We start from the raw sequence: 25,654 nt of genomic DNA on the forward strand, positions 1-25,654 counted from the left end.
GGATTCCCTATTTAATAAATGGTTCTGGGAGATCTGGCTAGCCATATGCAGAAAATTGAAACTGGATACCTTCCTTACACCTTATACAAAAATTAACTCAAGATGGATTAAAGACTTAAATGTAAAACCCCAAACTATAAAAACCCTAGAAGAAAATCTAGGTAATACCATTCAGGACACAGGCATGGGCCAAGATTTCATGATGAAATTGCCGAAAGCAATTGCCACAAAAACCAAAATTGACAAATGGGATCTGATTAAACTAAAGAGCTTCTGCACAGCAAAAGAAACTATCATCAGAGTGAACAGGCAACCTATAGAGTGGGTGAAAAATTTTGCAATCTACCCATCTGACAAAAGTCTAATATCCAGAATCTACAAGGAACTTAAAGAAATCTACGAGAAAAAAACAAACAATCCTATTAAAAAGTGGGCAAAGAATGTGAACAGACACTCCTCAAAAGAAGACATTGACATGGCCAACAAACATATGAAAAGAAGCTCAACATCACTGATCTTTAGAGAAATGCAAATCAAAACCAAAAAAAATGCAAATCTAGAAAACCCCATCATCTCAGCAGCCCAAAAGCTTTGTAAGCTAACAAGGCACTTCAGCAAGGTCTCAGGATACATAATGAATGTGCAAAAGTCACAAATTACACTATAATTACTTCAAACTTAAAACAAGAAACTGAAACCACAGATACTAGGTTATTATTATAGAGTGAGTACTGGTAACATATATAGGTTGTATATTATATAATAATTCTGATTTGAAGATAAAAACCACAATGAGATAGTATCTCACACCAATAAGAATGGTGTTTTTAAAAAGTGAAGAATCAACAGATGCTGGTGAGGTTGTAGAGAAATAGGAATGCTTTTACACTGTTGGTGGGAATGTAAATTAGCTCAACCATTGTCGAAGATGGTGTGACAATTCCTCAGAGATCTAGAACCAGAAATACCATTTGTCTCTGCAATCCCATTACTGGATATACCCAAAGGAATATAAATCATTCTGTTATAAAGATATATGCACATGTATGTTCATTGCAGCACTATTCACAATAGCAAAGACATGGAATCAAACCAAATACCCATCAATGATAGACTGAATAAAGAAAATGTGGTACATATACATGATGAAATACTATGCAGCCATAAAAAGAAACAAGATCATGTCCTTTGCAGAAACACGAATTATGCTCAGCAAACTATGCAGGAACGGAAAACCAAGTATTGCATGTTCTCACTTACAAGTAGTAGCTGAACAATGAGAACACATGGACACAGGGAGTGAAATAACAACACTGAGGCCTGTTAGGAGGTAGGGTGGGGACAGGAAGACCATTGAGAAAAATAGATAATGTGTGCTGGGCTTAATACCTAGGTGGTGGGTCGATAGGTGCAGCAAACCACCGTGGCACAGATTTTCCTATGTAACAAACCTGCACATCCTACACATATACCCTGGAACTTAAAACAAAATTTAAAATTAATTATAAAAAGAACTACAATTACTTCAAACTTAAAACAAGAAACTGAAACCACAGATACTAGGTTATTATTATAGAGTGAGTACTGGCAACATATATAGGTTGTATATTATATAGTAATTCTGATTTGAAGATAAAAATCATTCTCTTGACTTTTGCCTATACCTATGGCAGTGTGTACTGAGGCACCAGCATCTGCTATAAAATTCTTCTCCCATCCATCTCTTCCACTTTTCTCTTCTGCCTCTATATTTTAATATTAAAATCTATAGTAGCTGCCCATTAGACAGACTGTCAGATGGAGGTTATTATGCATAATTATGACCAGCACAAATGTTCAATAGTGTCAAAACATTTTATGCTCTGCATATTTTTAAATTCAGGCACTCTGGGAGGTCATCTGTGTACTGGACAGATAGACATCTATTCAATGTCCAGTCGCTCTATGATCCTTTTTGTCTCTACATTGCTACAGATTCCTGGTACATAATACCACAGTATGCACTTTAGAGTATTCATTAAATGAATGAATTTATACATGAATGAAGATTTGAACCTTTCCTTCTTGAGACAGAATCAATTATTTTTTGCAAAGATATGTGTCAAACTTACACTGAAAAAAAAGTGGGCCACACCACAAAAAAAATGAAGAGAATATAACTGTGATGTGAATGTATAAAAACAGATATGTGAAAATCATGATCAGTGAGCCCTTCCCATCCATAAGTAAAATAAATATGGTCCAAATTATAAGAGCACATCTATTATTTGCAACAAGCCACAAAGATAAATTATTTTTTATAAAATTTTGAGTGTTTTATACATGCAGCTGTCAATATGTTTATTAAATAACTCTAGTATCCAGGTGTTTGCATACCAAATGAAACCTGGGAGCCATTTTTCCTGTATTTATCATTCACTATTTTCCCACAATATGCAAATGCTAAAGCTAAATAAATTATATTCATAGGTTGATTTTAAGTCTAAAGTATCTATATTTATACAAAAATCTACGCTTCAAATTTTAAAGCCTTTAAGGAAAAAAGACAAGTACGGTTTTAGTATAAGATTTACATGCTTTTTTAATGTTAACTTTAAAGACATTTAAAATGTTCTATGCCCTCCAGGTATGCTTATTTAATAGGCTAATTTATTATAATATTATATAATCAAAACAGGATTCTGGCAAACTGTATTTGAACTGAGATTTACATAATGACATACCTTTAATAGAAAGTCTTATCAGCTCCCTACAATTATCAAATGTTCTAATTTAACTGACAGTCAAACAATACAGAGGACAATTATAAAAATTCCTAAGTATTGTGAAAACATTTTCACTTCATTATGCTGCAGTCTTGGTGGGGGAAACGTCATCATTCTCCCCTAGGGATATTAAATGATTTTCATCTTAAGCAACATTTACATTTAATAAGTATCAGTTTTGTTTTATGAGAGGTTTAACAATGAAGTGCTATTTCCTACTACTTGATATGTGTAGTTGGAAAAGTAAAGGAATTGAGCTTAAAATAGGCATATAAAGCAATATTTGAGGGGCCAAAAATGCATGATCAGAGCTTTCCAAAGAGGTTGGTACTCAATATGTCCACAGGCAACAACACATGTGTGTGCGTACATGTGTGTGCATGAAGGGGGTGGAATATGGACCTAATGAGACCCTGAATTTGAATCCTCAAAGCAGTTAAAATTAAGGACATGATCACGAACAAGCCACTTAGCCTCTGGGCCCTCAGATCCTCAATTCAAATATTCTAATACCTCCTAACTGGTTCTCTGTAAACATCTAAAGGAAGTTGGCATAATATCTCACTCAAGGCTTAAATATTCTATAGTTATAAATAGTTTTATAAAATCATGGAAGAAACTATGACAAAATAATAAAAAGTGGTTATATTAGAGAGTAAGTGCTTGGTTTGCAATTTTACAAATTTTTTGCAATCCACTTTATATTAAATTTATATATAAAAATATTGGTGCATAGGACATTATAGTTGATTACCGTATAATAAAATAGTGTTTAATGCTAGTAAACAAATGCATTATTTTTAATTATTATTATTTTAGAAGGGATGGTTATGCCAACTTGGAATGTCTCTGTATTAGTCAATTTTTACACTACATAAAGAACTTCCTTGAGGCTGGGTGATTTATAAAGGAAAGAGGTTTAATTGACTCAGTTCCACATGGCTGGGGAGGCCTCAGGAAACTTACAACTGGTGGAAGGGGAAGCAGGCACCTTCTTCACAAGGCAGCAGGAGAGTAAAGAGCAGGGGAAACAGCCACTTATAAAGCCATCAGATCTGGTGAGTACTCACACACTATCATGAGAACAGCATGGGGGAAACCGCCCTTATGATCCAATGGCCTCCGTCCCTGGACAAGTAGGGATTACAGGTTCCTCCCACAACACTTGGGGGTTACAATTCGAGATGAGATTTGGGTGGGGACAAAGAGCAAAACTGTATCAGTCTCAGTTGAGGGGACTCTTTCTGTGAGCTTTGAATAATGTTAAAGAAGCTCTTACTGTTCTCCAAAGATGTTGGCAGCCTCCATGCTCCTCTCTCTTGCAAAGGGTTTTCTTTACCTTTCCTCTCAACATTGCTTAACAGAACAGTGGAGCACTCACTATGTGCTTGTTTTACCTCACTCATCACCTTCTATCTTTTATTGTAGTTAATTATTTAAATGTATCTTTTACCCAGTCTAAACCAATACATGAGAGGGAAGATGTAATCCTCCTCATGTCTAACGTAGGGTATTGAATACAGACAATAAATATTTGTGGAGTGACTGAATAATGCTTTTATCTCACCTTGGATTTTTGCCTCTCAATGGTAAATTTATATTTTATTTATTAAATAACAAATGTAAATGTTAAAGAACTGCCATACTACATTACAGCCATATGTTATAGCAATCTTTGAATGAACCCAGAGAGAGCAAATAAAGTAATTTCAATATATAAATGATAAAAATATATCTATCCTTAATATGAAAACATAGCTTAGCTGCTATAGTAATCCTTCATGTACACATTAAACAATTTATGCACAAATACCTACTATGGGCTGAGAATTACAGTGGGGAATAAGGATAATTAAGTAGAATGTTTCTCAAAAGCTTATAGAACTATCAGAGATTTCTCAAATAAATATATATTTCACATGTATTTTAAAATGTAAAATTATTTTAAATAGTTTTGAAATATGACATAATAAAATGGGCTCATTTCTCCTTTTCATTGAAAGGTTATATTTTACTTTGATATAAACATATTCTTTTTATTATAGTTTAACAGCAAAATCAAAACAAATAAGATAAATGTATATCTACCAACAAAGAACAATATAAAAATAGATAAAGCTTAATTTTAAATTGAGGAATATGGCATAACATGTAAGTTTAGAATAATATTTTTAAGTCTTAATCTTTTATTATATTAAAAAATAAATGTGCATCAAAATGTGTAGAATATGCAGAAAAATTAGAAAATTCTGTTATATTAAAACAGTAAATAAAGTCCACTGGATTCACAAAATGTGGATATTAAAGTTTGTATATTCTTAACTCATTTTATGTAACTATATGAGTATATTATACATGACATACTAGTTTGTAATCTTTTTTCATTAAAATGTATTTTTCATATTTCCTGTAAATATTCAATAACATAATTGTAATGGTCACATGGAATTCCATCTTCTTTATGAATCATAATTTATTTAACTATTCCCCTATTGCTGGATATTTGCATTGTTTCAACATTTCTTTTCACTACAGTGCTGTAATTACCATCCTTGTAAATAAATCCATATGCATTATTTTCTTATGATTATTATACACACCTCAGTAAATTCTAAAATAATATACTGATTATAGTTTGATAGCTTCTTGATGACTCAATATCATCTCCATCAAAACAAAGCATATTTCTTTCAGTTTAATGTGGAAATGTTTGCTCTAGAGTTAGAATGAAATCCTGATTGTACCATTCAGTAGCTCCATGACTTCAAGCAAGTTACTCAGCCTCTTAGGAAATAATATCTCCCTCTATAAAATGAGCTTGATAATAGCTTCTATCACATAGATTATGAAGATAACATGAGAAATATACATAAAATGTATAGCTCTGAGTCTTTTAAGTGTATAAAGTGAATAAACATTAACTTTACATTAATTACATAATTTTGTCATCATAGCAATTATATCCATCAGGGATTTCCAGAGGAAAGATCCAATAGGCTATATAGAGATATACATAAAGAAACTTGACTATGAAGGACTAACTCATGCCATTGCAAAGACCAAGAAGTCCCACAGTCTGCCATCTGTACCCTAGTGTCCCAGAGAAGCTGATGGTCCAAACCCTAAGGTCTGAAAACTAGGTGAGCCAATGGTATAAGTCCCAGGCTGAGTCCATAGGACTAGGATCTTGGGGGTTGATGGTGTAAGTTCTGGTTCAAGTCCAAAAGTCCAAGAACCCGGAGCACTGATGTCCAAGACAGGAGAAGATGGATGTCCTAGTTCAAGTAGATACAAGAAATTTGCCCCTCCTCCACCTTTTTTTTCTATTTAAATCCTCAGCAGATTAGATGATGACCACCTGTATCAAAGAGGGAAATCTTCTTTACCTAGCCTACTGATTTAAATGCTAACCTCATCCAGAAACACCTTCACGCAGAAATAACATTACCAGCCATCTGGCATCCATAAGCCCAGTCAAGTTGACACACAAAATTAACCTTCACAACAATTACAGTAGATACAAGGAACTGTGAAGCTGTCCAACCCTGTTTACCCCTTGCTCAAAAAACTCAAATCATAATTGATTTCAGTTTCAAAATATTATATAGATTTATTTTATAACTATTAAATATTACTTCAAGATTTCTCTATGTGTATATTTTATACTGCCAGATGTACTCATTCTCTTTTCCTAGGCGTTATACTTAATTGCTTTCATTATATCAACTAACATGCAATCTCTATTGTTTTACTTTATGCCCTGTTTCTTGACATTACATTTCCCCACACTCCTAAGAATATTCTAAGAGTTCTACAGCCATGGTAACAAGTTAAAACTAGAACTTGTTTTGAACCTATTTAATCCATTATATTTCTATAATCATGGTGATAAGAAACTCTCAGAATCGGTTTTAAATATCAGCCAGTGACAACTAAACTTAGTAAACACACTTCTGAAAGCCAACCAGTCAGTGAGACTTCCTGCTTTTCAAAGTTGACCACTGAACAAAAGTCTTATTCTAGTAACACATTTCTGAAAGCCAATCAGCAACTCAGTCTTTCCTGTGTAACCACACTCAGCAAACAGTGTCATTTTACTTCCACTGCTAAAAGCCACTAATCACTGACCTATATGCTTTCTATATTAGTTATCTACTGCTGTGTAACAAATTGCCCCATGCCGGGCGCTGTGGCTCACGCCTGTAATCCCAGCACTTTGGGAGGCCGAGGCGGGCGGATCACAAGGTCAGGAGATCGAGACCATCCTGGCTAACACGGTGAAACCCTGTCTCTACTAAAAACACAAAAAATTAGCCGGGCGTGGTGGTGGACGCCTGTAGTCGCAGCTGCTGGGGAGGCTGAGGCAGGAGAATGGCGTGAACCTGGGAGCGGAACTTGCAGTGAGCGGAGATCACGCCACTGCACTCCAGCCTGGGTAGCAGAGCCAGACTCTGTCTCAAAAAAAAACAAAACAAAACAAAACAAACAAACAAACAAAAAAACAAATCGCCCCAAAACTAGAAGCATAAGACAACAAAAATTTATCTCACACCATTTCTGAGAGTTAGGAATCTGGGTAGCTTTACTAGGTGGTTCAGGCTCAGGGTCTCTCATGAGACTGCCTTCAAGCTCTCACTAGAGCTGCAGTCATCTGAAGGATTGACTGGAGGCTCCATTTCCACATTGTATTACTCACATAGAACTCAGTGCCTAATTTGTGTAGGCAGAAGGTCTCCGTTCATCACCGTATACACCTCTCTAAGAGCTGCTGCAGTATCCTCGTGACATGGCACCTAGCTTTCCTCAGAGCAACTTACCCAAGGGAGATCAAGGAAGAAGCCAGACTCTCTTTTATGATCTGGACTCAGAAGTGAAGTACCTGCTATATTCTATTGGTAACACCTGATACACTATGAGAGGAAAATACACACAAGCATGAACCAGAACCACATCCTTGGAGCCATCTTAAAGACTGGCTACCACTCTTCCTGAAAACCCTATATAAGATCAACGGCCTGCTTTGCTCAGAGATCATGCTTAACCAGTATAATGCCCCATTATTTATGGGTTTTATTTCAGATATTGAGTGTTAGTGTCATCCTTTTTTAATTTCTAGATGTTCTTCCTAGATTTTTTGAAGTTTCTCATTTGGAAGCATTCCATTTGACCCAGGAACCAACAACAGCGCTCACTGTGCCTACTTCAACCAAAACTCTGATAGTGCTTTGTATCTGCTAGAATGTGAACACTTCTATGGCAGGTATTAAGCCTAAGTAGTTTCTCAATCTTTATTGCCAAGTATATAGTAGACACTCAGTTAATATTTGTTACATAAATAGATGCAGAAATCATAATGAAATATTAATCTTTCAAATTTTACCTCACAAAGTTAAGCAATATTGAGTGGTGGATTGTTGTAAATGTACAACTCATATTTTCTTTACTAATAGACCTGGTGCCATCTTAATATTTTCTTACTCAAATGTTTCCAACATGATTGGGCTTGGTGAAGCTGGGTTCGGGAGGTAGGAGACACATCTCTGATTTTATCATTGAAGTTTAAGGAAAAATGGAATTCACATAGAACACAACCATTTCATTAAATGAGAAATACCTAATTCATCACCCTAATACATTTTTTATAACTTAAACTTAGTCAAAAACTTTAGCCAGATACAATATTGCAATCATTTTTATCTTACTGTTGGATGATTCATGTAAGTATAGCAAGTGTTGAAAGTTTGAACCAACTAAACCATGCAAACATAAAATATTTCTTCAATCAACAATTACAATTACCATGAAAACACATTCATATCCATTTGCCACTACCAAAGAAAATCAAAAGGACATTAGAGAACATGACATTGGAGGCTGATGGCAGTGTATAGTAGATAAAATAAGGGATGAATGGGGATATACCCAAACAACTTTTCAAGTCCTATTTGGTATAAAATATATTTTTCAGTGACTATATTATTCTTCTCGAGCAAGCAGATACTCTATAGGCAAAGCATGACATTGACCTAAACATAGTGCATTTAAACTTACCCAAATTAGAATAGGCCATTTCCTATACTTGAGCAGATATAAATGATATAAAATATATAGAGCTCCTTTCAAATGAGAATGTAAGTTTTTTACAGTAATTAATCCTACAGAACACCTCAAAGAATAGGCTCAAAATTAAGCTTAGTTTTTGACAAGAGTAATAAATGTCTATATTCTAAATAAGCAAAGGAAAACCAGGACAAGTCAGAATAGTAAATTTAAGAAGGCAAAATAAATTATACACACATCAAATAGTTATACGAAAATATGACAAAAAGTTAGATTAAAAAATACGGGCAGAAATCCAAGTAAATTCTGGGGTGTGTATTTTAAAAGTCTTTAAAAGTGCAAAATATAAGCAGAACTAGTAGTAGCTAAGATTATATTCACAATAAGTCAAACATGTATTGGATTATCATGTTGTATTCTGAGCTTCATCCCTTAAAATAAATGAGAAAATTGGAAAAATGTTCAGAGAGAAGTGCCAAAAGGGATCAAGGATTAGAAGGAGGGATTCTGAAGAATACATTAAATAGCCCATTTTAGAAAATAGAGAGTCATAATAATCTATGCATAACCTTTATTTTGTTGTTAGTGAATAAGTTTCAACTGGAATAAAGGATATATAAGAAAGTCTTATGTTACAAAGTAGAAAATTCTTAAAGAAGATCACCAAAAATCAGCCTTGACTGTCAAAGATGATTATCTAATTGCTGGAATCTTTAAAGCTAAGATAGATTCTAATTTAGCAAATGTATATCAAGTCTTGACTAAAGGCAGTGAAGCAAACTAAATTACATAAAAAATACCTTGTACTTTCTTAATGGGAAAAAAAACAGTAATTAGGCCAAGAAATCAGGTTCCAGTATTAATCATGTAATTTAAATAACCATGTATTCTAAGGGTAAGTAAAATGTATTATATGAAGTGCTGGAAACGATATGTAAAAGAAGTAGTAGAACTATAGGTCATTGATATTACTCAGCATCTGAACTAATGAGAAACTTGACAGTAATACAATAATACGATTTCAGTTAAAATGGACCATTGGTTTAGGAAAGTGATTTGATCATTCATTTGTATTCCCTACATGATTTTCTTGAAAGATAATAGCTAATCCACCCCTTCAAGGTATCTCCATTAGAATTCCAAGAATTATAGGCCTAAAATGCTCCTTAATATAATCTACAGCTTCAAGGTTAAAAATTTGCCAAAGTCACAAAACCTTAACAAAGGAGAGAAACAAGTTGAGCATATTTGTGACAGTCCAGAGGGCTGGGGAGCTTGAGGACAGACAGTGCTTAAAAAAAGACAACCGAAGATATGTTAAAAGACTAACTTTCCAAAATAGCCTTCCTAAAACTAAGTGTGACAAGCCATATATTCCTATTAAGCAAGTTGAAATTACGACTTACGCAGCATTCCAGTTACAATCAAGCCACTATTCTAGGAAATATGGGATATAAAAATATGGTTGTACCAGGTATTTTTAGAGAATGTATGGTCCTCATACTAGGTACTTTGTTAGCAACCCATACCATTTATGGAATATTCGTAACTCTATTTAATCATTGGTTCTTGCTGTTGATAGATCTCTGAATTTACAGAGTAAAATCAATAAACAGGAGTACCTACATTGTAGAGTATTAATGTTGTAACACATAATAAATTCCCAAAGCTATCTTCCCTAAAATGTTTATAGTTAAGGAGTTACTCAGTTTTAGGAAGCACTTCTGTAATAGACTAATCTTTTTCAAGGCAAATGTTGCAAATCTCTTGTCAGTCAATTCAATAACAAAGTAATTCAAAAAGATTCAAGGCTCTGGTCACTTACCCATAGAAAAGAAAAAAATCAGCAAAAGCTTGGAAGACAGAGTTTGAAAATAACAACATAATGCTACTTGCATATTTCCTTTTAATTTGTTTTAACAAAGTGTTTGCAAATAGACTGTAAACAACAAACACAAATAGGTATAGGTCACCTTCTGATAATTTCAAGTGGAAAATTGCAGAGAAAATAAATAGCAGTCAGGTTCTTAATTCATTTTATTAAACCCAAAACTTTCAACTTAAGTTACTCTTTTTCATAATTTTCTTTCCTTTTCTTTCTCTCTTCCTCCTCTAGGCTATTACAGAACTGAGCCCTTAAATATGCCTTTGTATGCACCAGTCCAATGATATTGCACTGAATTTGTGACTCTCTTTAAATAACTTTTAAAATGCAAGTTTTAAAGCTTCAAGAGAAAACATCTTTTAAAATACTACCAAAATAAAACTTCCCTACCTTGGTTCTTTAATATTTATGTTTTAACTTGCTTTTATAGATTTATTGAGGAATAAAATATATACAATAAACTGCATAAAGTGTAATATTCAATAACTTTTTACTTTGTACATCCATGAAATGATAACTGCAATCAAAATGATAAACATTTCCATCACTCTTAAATTTTTTAACCCATCACCTCTCACTTCTACTTTCAATCCCCATTCCCAGGTAGCCACAGATTTGTTTCTACTCAGTTTGCATTTTCTAGTATTTTACATAAATGGAATCATATAGTATGTACCCTTTATTGTCTGGCCTCTTTCACTCGCATACTTATTTTGAGATTCAGCCATGTTGTTATGTGTATCAAAGGTATCCAGGTTTTTTCTTTTATATTGCTAAGTATTCTATATAGATATATCACAATATGTTTATCCATCCATCTGTAGGTAGTTATTTGAGTTGTTTCTATTAGTTTGAGTGTTTTATAAAAATGTTTTATGAATATTCATATACAAGTTTTTGAATAGACATATATTTTCTCTTCTTTGGGATAAATATGTAGAAGTGTAATGCCTGGTTGTATGGCAGATGTATGTTTAACTTTTTTTAAAAATTGGCCAGGTGCAGTAGCTCATGCTTGTAATCCCAGCACTTTAGGAGGCTGAGGTAGGCAGATCACTTGAGGTCAGGAGTTCAAGACCAGCCTTGCCAAACATGATAAACCCATCTCTCTAAAAAAAAAAAAATATACATATATATATTTATATATATATATATAATGAATTAGCTAGTTGTGGTGGTGGGCACCTGTAATCCAGCTTCGTTGGGGGGTTGAGACCACAAGATCACTTGACCTGGGAGAGAGAGGTTGCAGTGAGCCAAGATTGTGCCACTGCACTCCAGTCTGGGCTACAAAGTGAGACTCTCTCTAAAAAAAAAAAGAAAGAAAAGAAAAGAAAAGAAAGGAAAAAAAAAAAGAAAAGAAAAGAAAAGAAAAATAAAATAGATAAATAAATGCCAAAATATTTTGCAAAGTGTATTTACCATTTTATATTTGTAGTAGCATGATATTAGTGTTCTGGTTGCTGCACATCCCTGCTGACACTCGATATAACCAGTCTTCTTAACTTTAGCCATTTTCGTAGATGTATAGTGATATCTCACTGTGGTTTAATTCACATTTCCCTATGGCTAATGATGGTACACATCTTCTTATGAACTTTTTGGCCATTTATATAAATGATTCTCTTTTAATTTTGTGTTTATTTTAAAACATTTTACTTATAGTAAACTTCATTCCTTTTGGTGTACGATTCTACGGGTTTTGATTTATTTAAAATCATGTCATAACTATCATAATCAAGATACAGAACGGTTCCATCACCCTGAAAACTCCCTCATGCTGCCTCTTTGTAGTAAAACACTACCATCAAATTTAAACCCTGGCAATCACAGGCCTGACCTTTGTTACTATAGGTTTGCTTTTTCCAAAGTGCCACTTAAATGGAATCATACCATAGCCCTGGATTCTGGCTTCCTTCACTTAATATGATACATCTGAAATTCATCCATGTTGTATGTATCAGTAGTTCACTCCTCTATTTTTACTGCTGAACCAAATTTTTATGGATGAACCAAATTTTGTTTATTCACTCACCAGTTGAAGAACAGTTGTGTTGTTTCCAGCTTTTGGCAACTTTGAATAATGCTGATTATATACATATATGTGTGTGCGTGTGTATGTATGCGTATATATATGTATGTATACACACATATGTTACATATATAATATATTGTATATATTTCTTATTTATATATTATAAATATGTGTGTTTTGTGTAAATAAATGCTTTCTTTTATATAGAATGGCTAGGCTTTATGATTAGAATATATTTCACTTATGAGAAAGTATCAAAATATTTTCAAAATGGCTGTATTATTTTGCATTTCCACCAGTAATGTGTGAGTGTTTGAGGTGTTGAGGTGTCCCACCTCCTCGTTTGGTATCATTAGATTAAAAAAATTATTTTAGCCTTTCTAATAAGTGAGTAGTAGTATTTCACTGTAGTTTAAATTTGCATTTCCCTGATGACTAATGATGTTGATCATCTTTTCATGTGCTCATTTGCTATCTATATATCTTTTTTCACTATTTGGTTTTGCAAAACTGCAAAGTTAATTTATAGAAAAATAGTCTTTTCAACAAATATTGTTGGAAAGTTTGTGATATCAAAGTATTAAAAAAAGAACTTCAATTTATATCTTGAACCACATACAAAAATTAACCCCAAATCAACCACACACTGAAATATAAACCTAAAACTATAAAATTTATAGAAGAAAACCTTGTTGCTACAATCCAGGCCAACACTTCCTGGATATGGCAGCAAAAGCATGCAATAAAGAAACACAGTAGTAAATTGTACTTTATCAAAATTGAAAACTTCTGCCCTTCCAGAGATACTATTAAAAGACAGAAAAGACAAACCACAGACTGGAAGAAAATATTCCCGAAGCATATAAAGGTTAACTTATCTGTATTCAGAATATGTAAAGGATTATCAAAACTTAATAAATAATAATATGAAAATGATAAAAAGTTTTGAATAGACACTTCAACAAAGATATACAAATAATAAATACATGAAAAGATGCCAAATAACATTGTTTACTAGAGAAATGCAAATTTAAACCACAAAGAGCTACCAACATACATCTATTAGATTGGCTAAAATTAGAAAGGCTGATTGTACCAAGTGTTGATACAGCTGTGGAATAAATGCAACTCTCATATCTCTGCAGTGGCTGGGTAATATGAAATGTTATAATGACTGGAAAGCAGGTTAGCCAAGACAAATGCAAGCACATGTCTAAACACAGTCCTGAACATGAATGTTCATAGTAGCTTTACTTGTAGTAATGCAAAAGTGAAAACAACCCAAATTTCCATCAACTAGTGAGTAGACAGGCACAATATAGTTCCACTATTCTAGTGGAGGTACCAAAGCACAAAACAGTCCCTTTTTAAATTGCAGGCATAGTATCTAAGAAGGAAAGAGAACATTCTATAGGATCTATGTATCATCCCACATCATCTATGTGATGAATATAGTTATATATAATATTACAAGGTATCACTTCTTCTTTACAATAAAAAATAAGGCTTAATATCTTACCTATATATTTATAACCTTCTTCCCCATTTACTATGGGTCTCAACCAAGTTGACTTGAGTAGTGTACTGTCAGGCACATGTGCACCTTCAGGAGGATAGAGTGTAAATAACATTTCAATGGCTTTGGACTTTTTGATTAGTTCAGAATATTTTTCTTTGCCATCTATAAAGAAAAGAGAAAATATATAAAATTTGAGACATTTTACAGAGTGTCATACTTGCTTCTTTTAAGGGATGCAAATTAAAAACTATTTAACAATTTGGATACAACAGGTCACACTGAAAACATGTTTTTTTTCAGTCAAAGTTACTTTCCCAAAAATCTTCTTGTTCAGTTAATTCCAAAAACTAAAGAGTAAGGGCTTTACTAATATCATCTTAAACCACTATCAGCTTGAAGCAGTATTGTTAAAGCTGTGACAAAAATTAAGATACCCAATGAACAGCATTCACATTATACATTCTATAGTATAACCATAGATTCTTACTTTTAATTTCTGTTAAACAATGGAATCAGATTAATCTGACAAAATGTTGAGTAAATATAGAGTTCCATATATTGGAACTACTAAAGGAATTAATATTCCTAGGTGAAGGTTTTTAAGAAAATATAAAATGCATATTGCTGTGACTGAATTATTTTTATCTGGCAAACATTTGTATAGCACATATTATGTGCAAAGAATTATTCCTAGTGCTTTAAAATATTAACATATTTAATTTTCATAACATACCTATAAGGTAAGTCCTATTATTATTTCCTTTTACATGTAGAAATTGAGATCCAGAGAAGTTAAATAACTTGCCTAAATTTCACAGTCTATAAATGATGCAAGTAGGCTTCAGACACCTAAGGAAGCTCTTATTTGCAAATGAATCTTTGTCAACTGAACATGGCCTGTATTAACTAGTAGCTGAGAAAACTGGAATTAAACAATAATTTAAATTACATAGTGAAAAATATCTGGTATGCCCATCGGACCTCCAGTTTGTAATTCTAGTTTTTGTTTGATAAGCCAGGGTCCTAAAATTCAACAAAGCAGTCTCCTGAGGACTTAAAGTGACTCTGCCTAGAAACATTTTAAAGAAAAAGAAAGACACTAATGTAAATCTCCACTTATAACCTGATGACATATATTTCCTTCCTTTCCTCTTAGTCTTCTTTATTTTGTTACATGTCATATTTTTTGATAAAGTGAATATAAGGCCATATGACATGATTTGATGGTGAACAGTGTACTAGGTATCCATCTATTGCCTCACAAATCCAAATCCATCCTTCACTGTCCTGCTTGTGAGGTTAGAACGCTTCTTCCTTGCAATACGGTATGATTTTAAGTATAAAACAAATTGGGCAATGGAGAGAACTAGACAATGAATGGGTTCTTTCTGGATCTGGTGGGTCTCTCAGCAGGCTCCTGCAACTTCTCTGGCATCTCAGAGGGCACTCCGCTCCTCCCACCACTGGGCACTTCCTAGAGAGTTCCACCAGTGCAGCACCTTCCTATGAATGGCTTCCCATTGAGTTCCACAATGTGACATCACCTTACAGACAGTTTGCCACAGATCTCCAGAATGCCTTCTCCATGAGTGTCACTAGAATGCCAGCTCAGTGTACTCCCCCATTCACTGACTCCCCATGGGTGGCCTTTGTAAAAATTTGTCTTTCTTCAGGTGCTCTGCCTCAGACCAAGGGGTCCCTATATCTCCTCTTGTCAATTAGAGTTATTTTACCCCTTAGTAGAAAATCACATTTACTCCAATCTCTGTCATAGTTAATAACTACTATATTAGACTTTTCCTGCTTAAATTACTATGCAGTTTCTATCTGCTAAGTGGACCCTAACTGATACAGACAGACCTGGGTCCTAATTCTTAATGGGCTTTGAAATATAGTCATGTGCTGCATAACAACATTTCAGTCAATGATGGACCAGATATAAAATGGAGCTTAAACCCCTAGTGAAGTCCTGGCTGTGGTGACATTGTAGCACAATGAATTACTCACACGTTTATGATGATGCTGGTGTAAACAATGTTACCGCACTGCCAGTTATATTAATTTACAGAACATGCAACTATTTATAGTACATACTACATGATAATAAATGGCTGTTAGTGGTTTCTGTATTTACCATACTATAATTTTTAACATTATGTTACGGTGTACTCCTTCTACTTATTAAAAAAAAACAAAATCTGTAAAACAGCCTAAGGCATGTCCTCAAGGAGCTATTCCAGAAGAAAGCATTGTTATCATAGTAGATGGCAGCTTCATGCTGCTATTGGCCCTGAAGATTTTGCAGTGGGACAAGATGTGGAGGAGAAAGACAGTGAATATTGACGATCCTGTGTAGGCCGAGGCTAATGTGTATGTCTGTGTGTTTATTTGTAATAAAAAACTAAAATATATATAAAAACAAATCCTAAAATAGAAAGGGCTTACAGAATAAGGATGCAAACAAAGAATATATTTTTTTTACAGTTGTACAATCTATTTGTGTTTTCGGCTAAGTGTTATCACAAAGTGTCAAAAAGTTACAAAGAAATTTAAAAGTTTATAAGGTAAAATATAGTAAGCTAAAGTTAATTTTTTACTGAAGAAAGAAAACGTTGTTATAAATTTAGTGTCACTTAAGTATTCAGTATTTATAAAGTCTACAGTCATGTCCTAGGCCTTCACATTTACTCACCACTCACTCACTGACTTACCTAGAGCAAATTTCAGTCCTGTTAGCTCCATAAGTGCCCTATATAGGTGTATCATGTTTTGTTTTAGATACTGTATTTTTACTGTACCTTTTCTATGTTTAGATGTGTTTAGATACACAAATCCTTACCAATGTGTTACAATTATCTACCTATATTTTTCATATGCCTCAATATCAGGTCAAATAAAATGCCTACACTAAAATCTAAGTAGAGGTGAATACAGAACTGCCACTTTCTCCCACTAGCTTATCCTGAATGAAGACTAATAGAAACACATGAAGTCAATGGAGTGTTGAATTTGCAAGGAAAACGTAAAGATAAATGTTAGCATTAGATATATACTGAAGGTCTGTAGCTTAGAGTCTTGCTGACGCCCCATTTTCCAATTGGTAGTGTCAATGGAGTCTTAACACAAACAAGGCCTCATGATTTCTTAAATGATTGTACCTTCTTTCATAATTGCAAAGTTAACTACAAATAAACATTTTTTCATTTGAAAGGCATATAGCTGGTAAAACTCTCTTCCTCATTTTCATTACACATATCATCCCAAGATAAAAGCAGGAATTTAATTTGTTTCTGATATTAATAATTTTTGCTATTTATGGACTACTTCTTTTTGATATACTAAGTCAATATTGCCATATGGGATTTAGATGTAGCAACACACTACTCTTGAAACTCAAAAGAATAAGAGCTCTTCCTTACCCCTACCTCACCAGGCCACATATGCAATATCTGAAGTTTTTTAAATTAACAAATGGATAGAACATAGTTGCCAGTATTTATTGAGAATTTAGTATACAACAGGTGTGCAAAGCAGGTTATACACATTTACTAATTTAATTCTGAAATCAGAATATGTTTAATTTGCTGAGAATCCTATGAAGTCAATATTACCATACATCACAGCTCAAGATACTGAAGCATAGGAAGGTTACAGGGCATTTTCAAGGCCTCCCAGCTGGTAAAGAGGTGAAACCAGAATTTATTCCCTATTCTGTCTAACTTCAAAGCCTGTTTTTTAAACCACAATGCCATATTGTTTTAACCAATGGTTCCTGGTATCAAGAGACTGTTAGCACTTCAATGGTTACAAGTCAACTGGTGGTCTCTCCTGTTGCTAATCACCCTTCCAATCTTTTCAAATCCTTCTACAGCTGTACCTGTAAAGTGTACTCTGCTGTTCAGCCCTCTGAGAGCAGCATATAGCTGTTTCCTGGAGGTTTACTGATGTTGGTCTTCTCCACAAAAATTTATTTTGTAGCAGCTATTGAAAAGCCCTCAGGTCAAAACCACCATTTGTAAACTGATGATAGCCCTCTCAGTTCGCTAAGAATAATGGCTAGTATAACATCCCACAGTATGAACTCTGCACCACCTCTAGTTTTCCCCTGCTTCTCAGATCAGTGAGGCTCGTTATGCTTAATATTCAGGGTAGATGAGGAGTTTTCAGAGAACTCAAGGTAGCCCTTCCCTTCCTCTCCCAAACAGTGTACTCTGTTATTGAGAGCTTGTTGCCTCCCTCCTGCAGAGCCTGGAGTATTTAAGGCAGTGGTTCCAGGGCTGCACTTCAAGAATCACAGTGATTTTAAAAATAAATAAATAAATATTAGAAAATTGACATAAAGATAGCAGACAGCTTTACATTCTGCTAAGTGGGCATAATAAAAAGAGCATCTATTGTCACAACTGTTCCTCTTTTTGTATGTATTACTGAAGAATATTTCAACACTCAAAATGCATGGGCAAGAACATCTCAGATGAAAGAACAATAATTTACATTGAACCATGGAGATTCCTAAATTTCTAGGATATTTTAAAGTTTCAAGTTCTTTCTAATGTGCCTGCCCCTTCACACAAATGCCAGCACAGACACAATACTTTAAAAAGGGCAAATGTATAAATTATTAAGGTCAGGACCAGTCCTAAGTGTACCAGGGAGACTTGGGTGGCTAACAAAGCTTAAACCAGAATGGTAGGGCTAGTTACTGAAGTCAATTTTTAACAAATATTTATAAGTACAGATAGAAATAGTCTAATCCTTTATCTTTACCCTGTACTGGTCCTATTAAGTAACTAAATTTATCTGCAAGGTTTAAAAAAAACATATTTTATAGTTTTCATACTAATGCAAAGATCACAGGTTAAAAACAGTGACAACAGGTAGATGTTTTCTTTCATTGTGAATGTTATACATTTACAATTAATTAGCAATGTAATGAATAATATTTAATAAATAATGAATGGTATTCATCAAATTGCTAATGCATCCTTCATGGACTACTAGCCAATACTGTGAGGTTTTTAGTATGGAGTTTTCATACATGAGTTTGAACTGGTGGACAAATAATCTATAACCTAGCGTAAATGACCAGTTTTTAAATGCTGTACTTTTAATATCTTGTCAGTGTTCAGTTAAAGCACTTTATGTTGCATTCATTTTCTTTGATTTGAAATAAGTGAATGTCATACTTTTGTCATGCCATTTTATCTAAGTTTATTTCTGTTCATTAGTAATATTTAAAAGGAGGACACCAAGTTATCAATATGAAAATTATGTACTTCTTGAACAAGGAAAAGTGAATCCAAAGCAGCCCCATTCTTAAATTAATGAAACTTTCTTATGTTTAGCTTCTTTTAAGCTGAAAGATCATTCTTAAAGATCCGTGATGAAGGAAAACATTAAGATTCAAAACCAAGGGAAAAAATGGTTAAGAAGGCAGTTAAATGATATGCCAATAAATAATATGATCTGTAAAAATAAATGCTAGGACCACTGATCTCATATTACAATGAAATACCAACATTGCATAATTTAAACAAGAGTGAAAATGTTCTCTAACCCTTGACTAAGAGTAAATAACAATACAAAATGAGGACATAAATTATTTTAAAATGTTAAATTACAGCAAATATTACCACCTTTAAATCCCTTCAGGTCATGAAACAGGCACATATTTTAAATTTTGCCAGAATATTCTTTACTATATATTTAAATGCTAAATATATGAAAATTGTGCTGTTGATACATACCTTTATAAATCCAATCGAAATGTTATTTTAGAGTAGAAAATTAGGGAATCACAGCTATGTGATTGTTCAATAATCAAACTACAGTTAGTTCAAAAGGTTCATTTCTTCAGTGGAATAAAGAGTTCATAAAGAAATACACTAATATTTTAACTTTATGTTCATTCTGTATTTACTTATTTTTTGCTTGTTTGCTTAATAAACGACTTAAATAGATTTTCAAGTATTCGATATAGAAAGCTAAAAGACTTTTTCCTTTTCCTGTCTTCAAGGGCTTTAGATAGAAACACAGATCATATCACTATATATAAATAAATTTTATAGCTGCCCAAAACACTAAAATACTTTTAGTTAGTAATTCCAATAGAATTACAAGAATTCCTTAGGAGGGGCATTTTCTTTCTTCTAAAAGCATGTGTGTGTATGTGTGTGTGTGCATGTGTGCATGTGTGTATAAGTGTATCTGTGTACTCGGAGTAATACAAACATTATCTCAAATTATTAAAGTTATTAATTTTAAGTACTCTATTTAAAAAATATAAATATTTGTATCCCTCAGTCTCAACATGGGTAGGTTAAATCCATTAATGAGACTTTGCTCTAACTAAAGACAAAAGACTAAAGATAAATGCTCCTTCCACCTTAGTTACATTTATGAGAGTAATACAATAACACAAAAAACTTCTTAAAATTTAAGAGCATAATGACAGTTTTTATTGGGCTCAGCATACATAATCCACAAGATATTTCTTTTCACTTTGTTGGGAAGATAACTTTAATAAAAAAATTTCCCTCACGGGTCAGATACATGAATTTCCAATTAAGTATAGCTATTCTTTTTTTTTTTTTTTGAAACGGAGTTTTGCTCTATTGCCCAGCCTGGAGTACAGTAGCGTGATCTGGGCTCACTGCAACCTCCCCTTCCTGGGTTCTAGTGATTCTCCTGCCTCAGCCTCCCGAGTAGCTGGGATTACAGGCATGTGCCACCACGCCAGGCTAATTTTTTTTTTTTTTTTCAGTAGAGACGGGGTTTCTCCATGTTGATCAGACTGGTCTCAAACTCCCGACCTCAGATGATCCGCCCGCCTTGACCTGTCAAAGTGCTGGGATTACACGCGTGAGCCACAGCACCTGGCAAGTGTAGCTATTTTTAATTGTTAAATCAAATTTGAATTACCCAGTCCTTTTGTTTTTCTTGAGACAAATCACATCACTTTGGTTATTGTTCTATATCTTTAAGGGGCAGAGGGCAATTCAATGAATTTTTAAGCTATTCATTACTAATATCAGTTTTAAATGTATTTTGAGCTAAACATTGCAGTTAATTACACAGTTAAATAGTTTAAGTATTATTTTCCCATACTATTTATATCCCTAAGAAAAATTGCAATAATTGGCAGTTGACTATAACAAGCTTAGCTTTACGCATTTACTCAACAATTACATTAGCCCTGACATGCAAAAATATATACATATTTTTTTCCTTTTCTTGTGCTTAGGCCTTTTTCTAGATTCAAGAGGCAAAAGTAATACCATGCTATTTCAGTAAAAAACGAACTCCAAACAAGTGAGAATTTTTCCTGATGGATTTTTTGAACTGAATTCCAAATAAATGTGTTTTATAAACTTATGTATTATTTTTTTTAAAATAAGTGCTGTCTTTCAGAATTGAGCCATTTTTAAATTTTTTAGACTTCATTTTCCAGACTTATTTAGATTTCTCAATCCTGTTAAAGATTCTATAATTTAAGGTTTGTTTACTGATTATACTAATGTTAAGATTACTTTAAATGCTTTCTGAAGTATGACTGGATACAAGTCAGTTTATAAATGGAAGAATTTACTGAACAAATGTACAATTTCCTGGCCCTGATTTATTTATATGCATTAATAGGTAATCAATTTCCTAGCTAAAAGAGACACAATAATAGCAAAGTTTTTCTCTTTTCCTCTCCCACAATGCCAAAATAAAGTATATTTTAATCAACCAAAAATATAAATATAATGGCATCTTTACTGAAGCATGAAAATTCCTACAACTTCCAATAACTTTAAAGAATATATAACAGAAACAATAAAATTAACACCTAAATAAAAGAGACTGTCTAGAATTGGTACATCTAAATTTGGCATGGGTGAAGCCCTGGGTATAATCTGTTGTGATGCATAATTCCTCTCCATTTATGGACCTGTGAAACTCAAGAATAAGTTATCTGCTCACAGAATACCTTGATGAGACAGGAATAAGCAATTCCATTCAAAATGAGATAAAATAAAAAGAAAAAGGGTGACTGATCCCAAGTCATTCTAAAACCCAGCTGGGCAAACTTGAGAACATTTCTAAGTCTGAGAATAATCCTCTGTGGTTTTCAGCTCTGCCCTCTTAAGTCATCCTTCTTTTTTCATGAAAAGTAGCATGGGTTAGCAGCTGAGTCATTTTAATAGTCTATTTCCTGCCTGTACACTTTTGGGAGTCCAGTAGCCTTCTTTCACTTAATACGGTTTCTGTCCCTTTTGGTCCAAGCTGGCAGTGTTCCACAGATTTAAAATTGTCGAAAATCCTGAGGCCTCATGTGTATTATGGGAATTCACTTCATTAGACAAGAGACTTCTCCACAAATCTTTCCTGTATAATCCCATTGCTATAATTTGAATGCTTGTTTTCTCCAAAATTCAGTTTGAAGTTTAGTTGCCATTGTGGCAGTGTTGACAGGTGGGACTTTTGGGAGGTGATTGGGCCGTGAGGGCACAGCCCTCATGGGTGCCATTAATGCCTTAAGTTCAGCCCCTTTTTGTGCCTTTGCACTTCTACCTTCCACCATGTAATGATAGAGTAAGAAGGCCGTCACTTGTTGCTAGCACCTTGATCTTGGACTTTCCAGCCCCCATAATTGTGAGAAAATACATTTCTGTTCATTATAAGTTACTCAGGCTCAGGTATTCTGTTATAGTAGCACAAAACAAAGAAAAGTATCCTCATTTCTAGCTTCTGCTTGGTAATTAATGAGACTTGTGAGTCACACATTTATTTTTTTCAAAGAGCCTTTGTGTGACTAAATTCTCTTTTTGATCTTTCTGAGGTATCAGCAAAACGTTGTCCAGCCATATCTCAGCTGCCCCTCTAGAATATGCTTTCCTGACAGTGAATCTCCATTTTAGCATTTTTCACAATCTGGAGGGATTGGAATGTCCCAAATCATCTAGTCCTGGTTCCTTTTTGTGCAACAGTACTTCTTGCAAATGCAATTTCCCCTGGCATTTTACTATAAGCAACAACAACAAAAAACAGGCTGCACATTCAATTCTGCTTAAAACTGTTCTCAACTGAATGTCCAAGGCCATATCTTGAAAATTCTCCTCCTATGTAACTGCAGGACATTATTTCACTAATTAAGCTTTCTGCCACTGCATAACAAGAATCTCTTCTCATCCAGTTACCAATAGCATGTTTCTAATTTCCTCCTGGGCTCTCAATTTTAGCATTTTTAACTGCCATATTTCTACTGTCTGTTTATAATTAGATATTCTCTAAGGTAATTTAGGTTTTCCCTACCACGCTCCTCACTTCTTTCTGAGTCCTTATGAGCAGAGTCTTTGACATCCATAATTCTACTAATGGTCTGTTCAAGGAAATCTAGGCTTTTTCTGTAAGGCTCCTCAATATTCTAGCCTCCACACACTGGTCAATTCTACATTTTAAGATAATCAATATTAGCCAGTGTTCAACTGATACAGAGGAAAAACTAGCAGGCTATTTCTCAATACACACACACACATGCACACACGCATGGACACACACACACAGAGAGAGAGAGAGGAATTTATTGCAAGGAATTGGTTTATGCAGTTGTGTGCTTGACTAGACAAGTCCTAAGTCCATAGAGGTGGCCACCAGGAAAAGCAAGTTGAAACTCTTGTGCATGGCAGATGTTACTATTCACAGGCAGGATTTCTTCAGGTAAGCCTCAGTTCTGTTTTAAAGCCCTTTCAACTGGTTGTGCCAGGCCTGCCCAGATTATCTAGGATAATCTCCCTTGCTCAAAGTCAATTGATCATGAACTTCAATCGAATCTACAAAATACCTTTTGCAGCAACATCTAGGTTAATGTTTGAGTGAATAACTGGAAATCGTAGTCTAGTCAAGTTTGTACATCATAAAGTTCATGACAAGCTTAATAAACTTAAGTATATAAAAAATGTCCTTTGGGAATCCAAATCACTTCCAACAGGCAGTAACAGCTGGCTTTAGATTTTCCAAAACAACATTCAACAAAACAAGAAAAATACCTATAAAGTTCTGAGAAAAGTGTGTAATCAAAAGTTTTATATGAAGCCAAGTATAAAGACACCAAAAAACATTCTCAGAAAACATAGCACCTACAACCTCTTCTTGGAATACAACAAGATGAAACACTAAATCTTGTTAAAATGGAGCCAATAAAATTGAACTAAAATAACTAAAGAATCAAGAGAGCCAATGGTAAACAGAAGGGAAGGGAAAAGGGAGGGCGGCCTTGGAGGGAGGGGAGGGGAAGGGATGAGAGCTGGGAGGGGGAGGGGAGGTGGAAAGGAGAAAAACTGGCGCAAGCATTCAAGCACATCTTAAAACCATCAGATCTACAGAGGTCAAAGCAATCTGTAAGACTGTAGCAAAAAAGTACAAATGTTATGAATCCTTGAAAAATATTTTTTAACACTAAATGTTTTCATACAGGGAGATGTTTGGAACGGTAGAAGAAACAGAACACGTTTAAATGTGGTAAGTTTCTTATTTTATTAGTAGGATGTCAGTAGAGGAGATCGATAATTTAGGAACTACTTTAAGTTTCTAGTTTGTAAAAGTATTCATTAAAAGGATCAAAATAATACGTAAATAACATTTACGTATTATAATATTCCTGATAAAGCTAAATTCCTGATAAAGCTAAATTCTCAATGCATAACATAGTATTTTAGCCAGACATATTGCTGCCTTCAACAACTTAGAGGTTTAGCTATCAATTCAAAGGAGAAAGGCTACATATCTTTATATTATCATCCTCTATTATCCAGACAAATTAAAGACATTTGGAAGGACATAGTTTTTTTTTTTTTGTTTTTTGTTTTTTAATTCTCATGGCGTACTTTTAAAAAATGAATATGCAAATAGCACACTTTTTTTCTATAGCATATATAAATTTGTCAGTTTAAGCTGATTTCTAGATCAAAGTAAACATTTATCAATCAGGTTATCTAACAATTTGCATTTGGGAGAAAAGTGCTGTTTGGGTGATATATTTCTAACATTTGAGATACAGTAAATAGTAAATTTCTCTGTTTTTTGCATGATGTTTCCTGGAAATATAAGACAACTTGGGTTATTTCCCTTTGGATTTCTTCTAAAAGAGCAAGATTAATTGCTTGAATAAAGATAGGCTCACACCATTTATAATGCATCATATACTGTGTATGCAGTCCACTGTGCTGTATTTAATTTCTTTCATAGGATAACAAGCTTAAAGGATAAAGAAAATTGGAGACCAGCTATCACTCTATTAATGGGGTTTTAAAGAATATTTCATTAAAAAATTATATGAAAACTGAAAAAAAAAAAAACAGATTAGCAGGCACCAAGATAAAATGAATTGAAGGAAATAATGAACAGGT

At 33.8% G+C, this 25,654-nt stretch overlaps 1 protein-coding gene across 1 annotated transcript in view; it reads right to left on the bottom strand.

Annotated features, from left to right (window-relative positions):
* Positions 1 to 25,654, bottom strand: part of LOC108514453 (uncharacterized) — a 245,172-nt gene that overhangs the window by 65,151 nt on the left and 154,367 nt on the right. The window contains exon 5 of the mRNA XM_017850734.1: positions 14,265 to 14,426. Within this exon, the coding sequence (XP_017706223.1) occupies positions 14,265 to 14,426 (162 nt within the window). The remainder of the gene's footprint in view (positions 1 to 14,264; positions 14,427 to 25,654) is intronic.

Source organism: Rhinopithecus bieti, unplaced genomic scaffold (genome assembly GCF_001698545.2).
Source record: "Rhinopithecus bieti isolate Rb0 unplaced genomic scaffold, ASM169854v2 scaffold_2451, whole genome shotgun sequence".
NCBI lineage: Eukaryota > Metazoa > Chordata > Mammalia > Primates > Cercopithecidae > Rhinopithecus > Rhinopithecus bieti.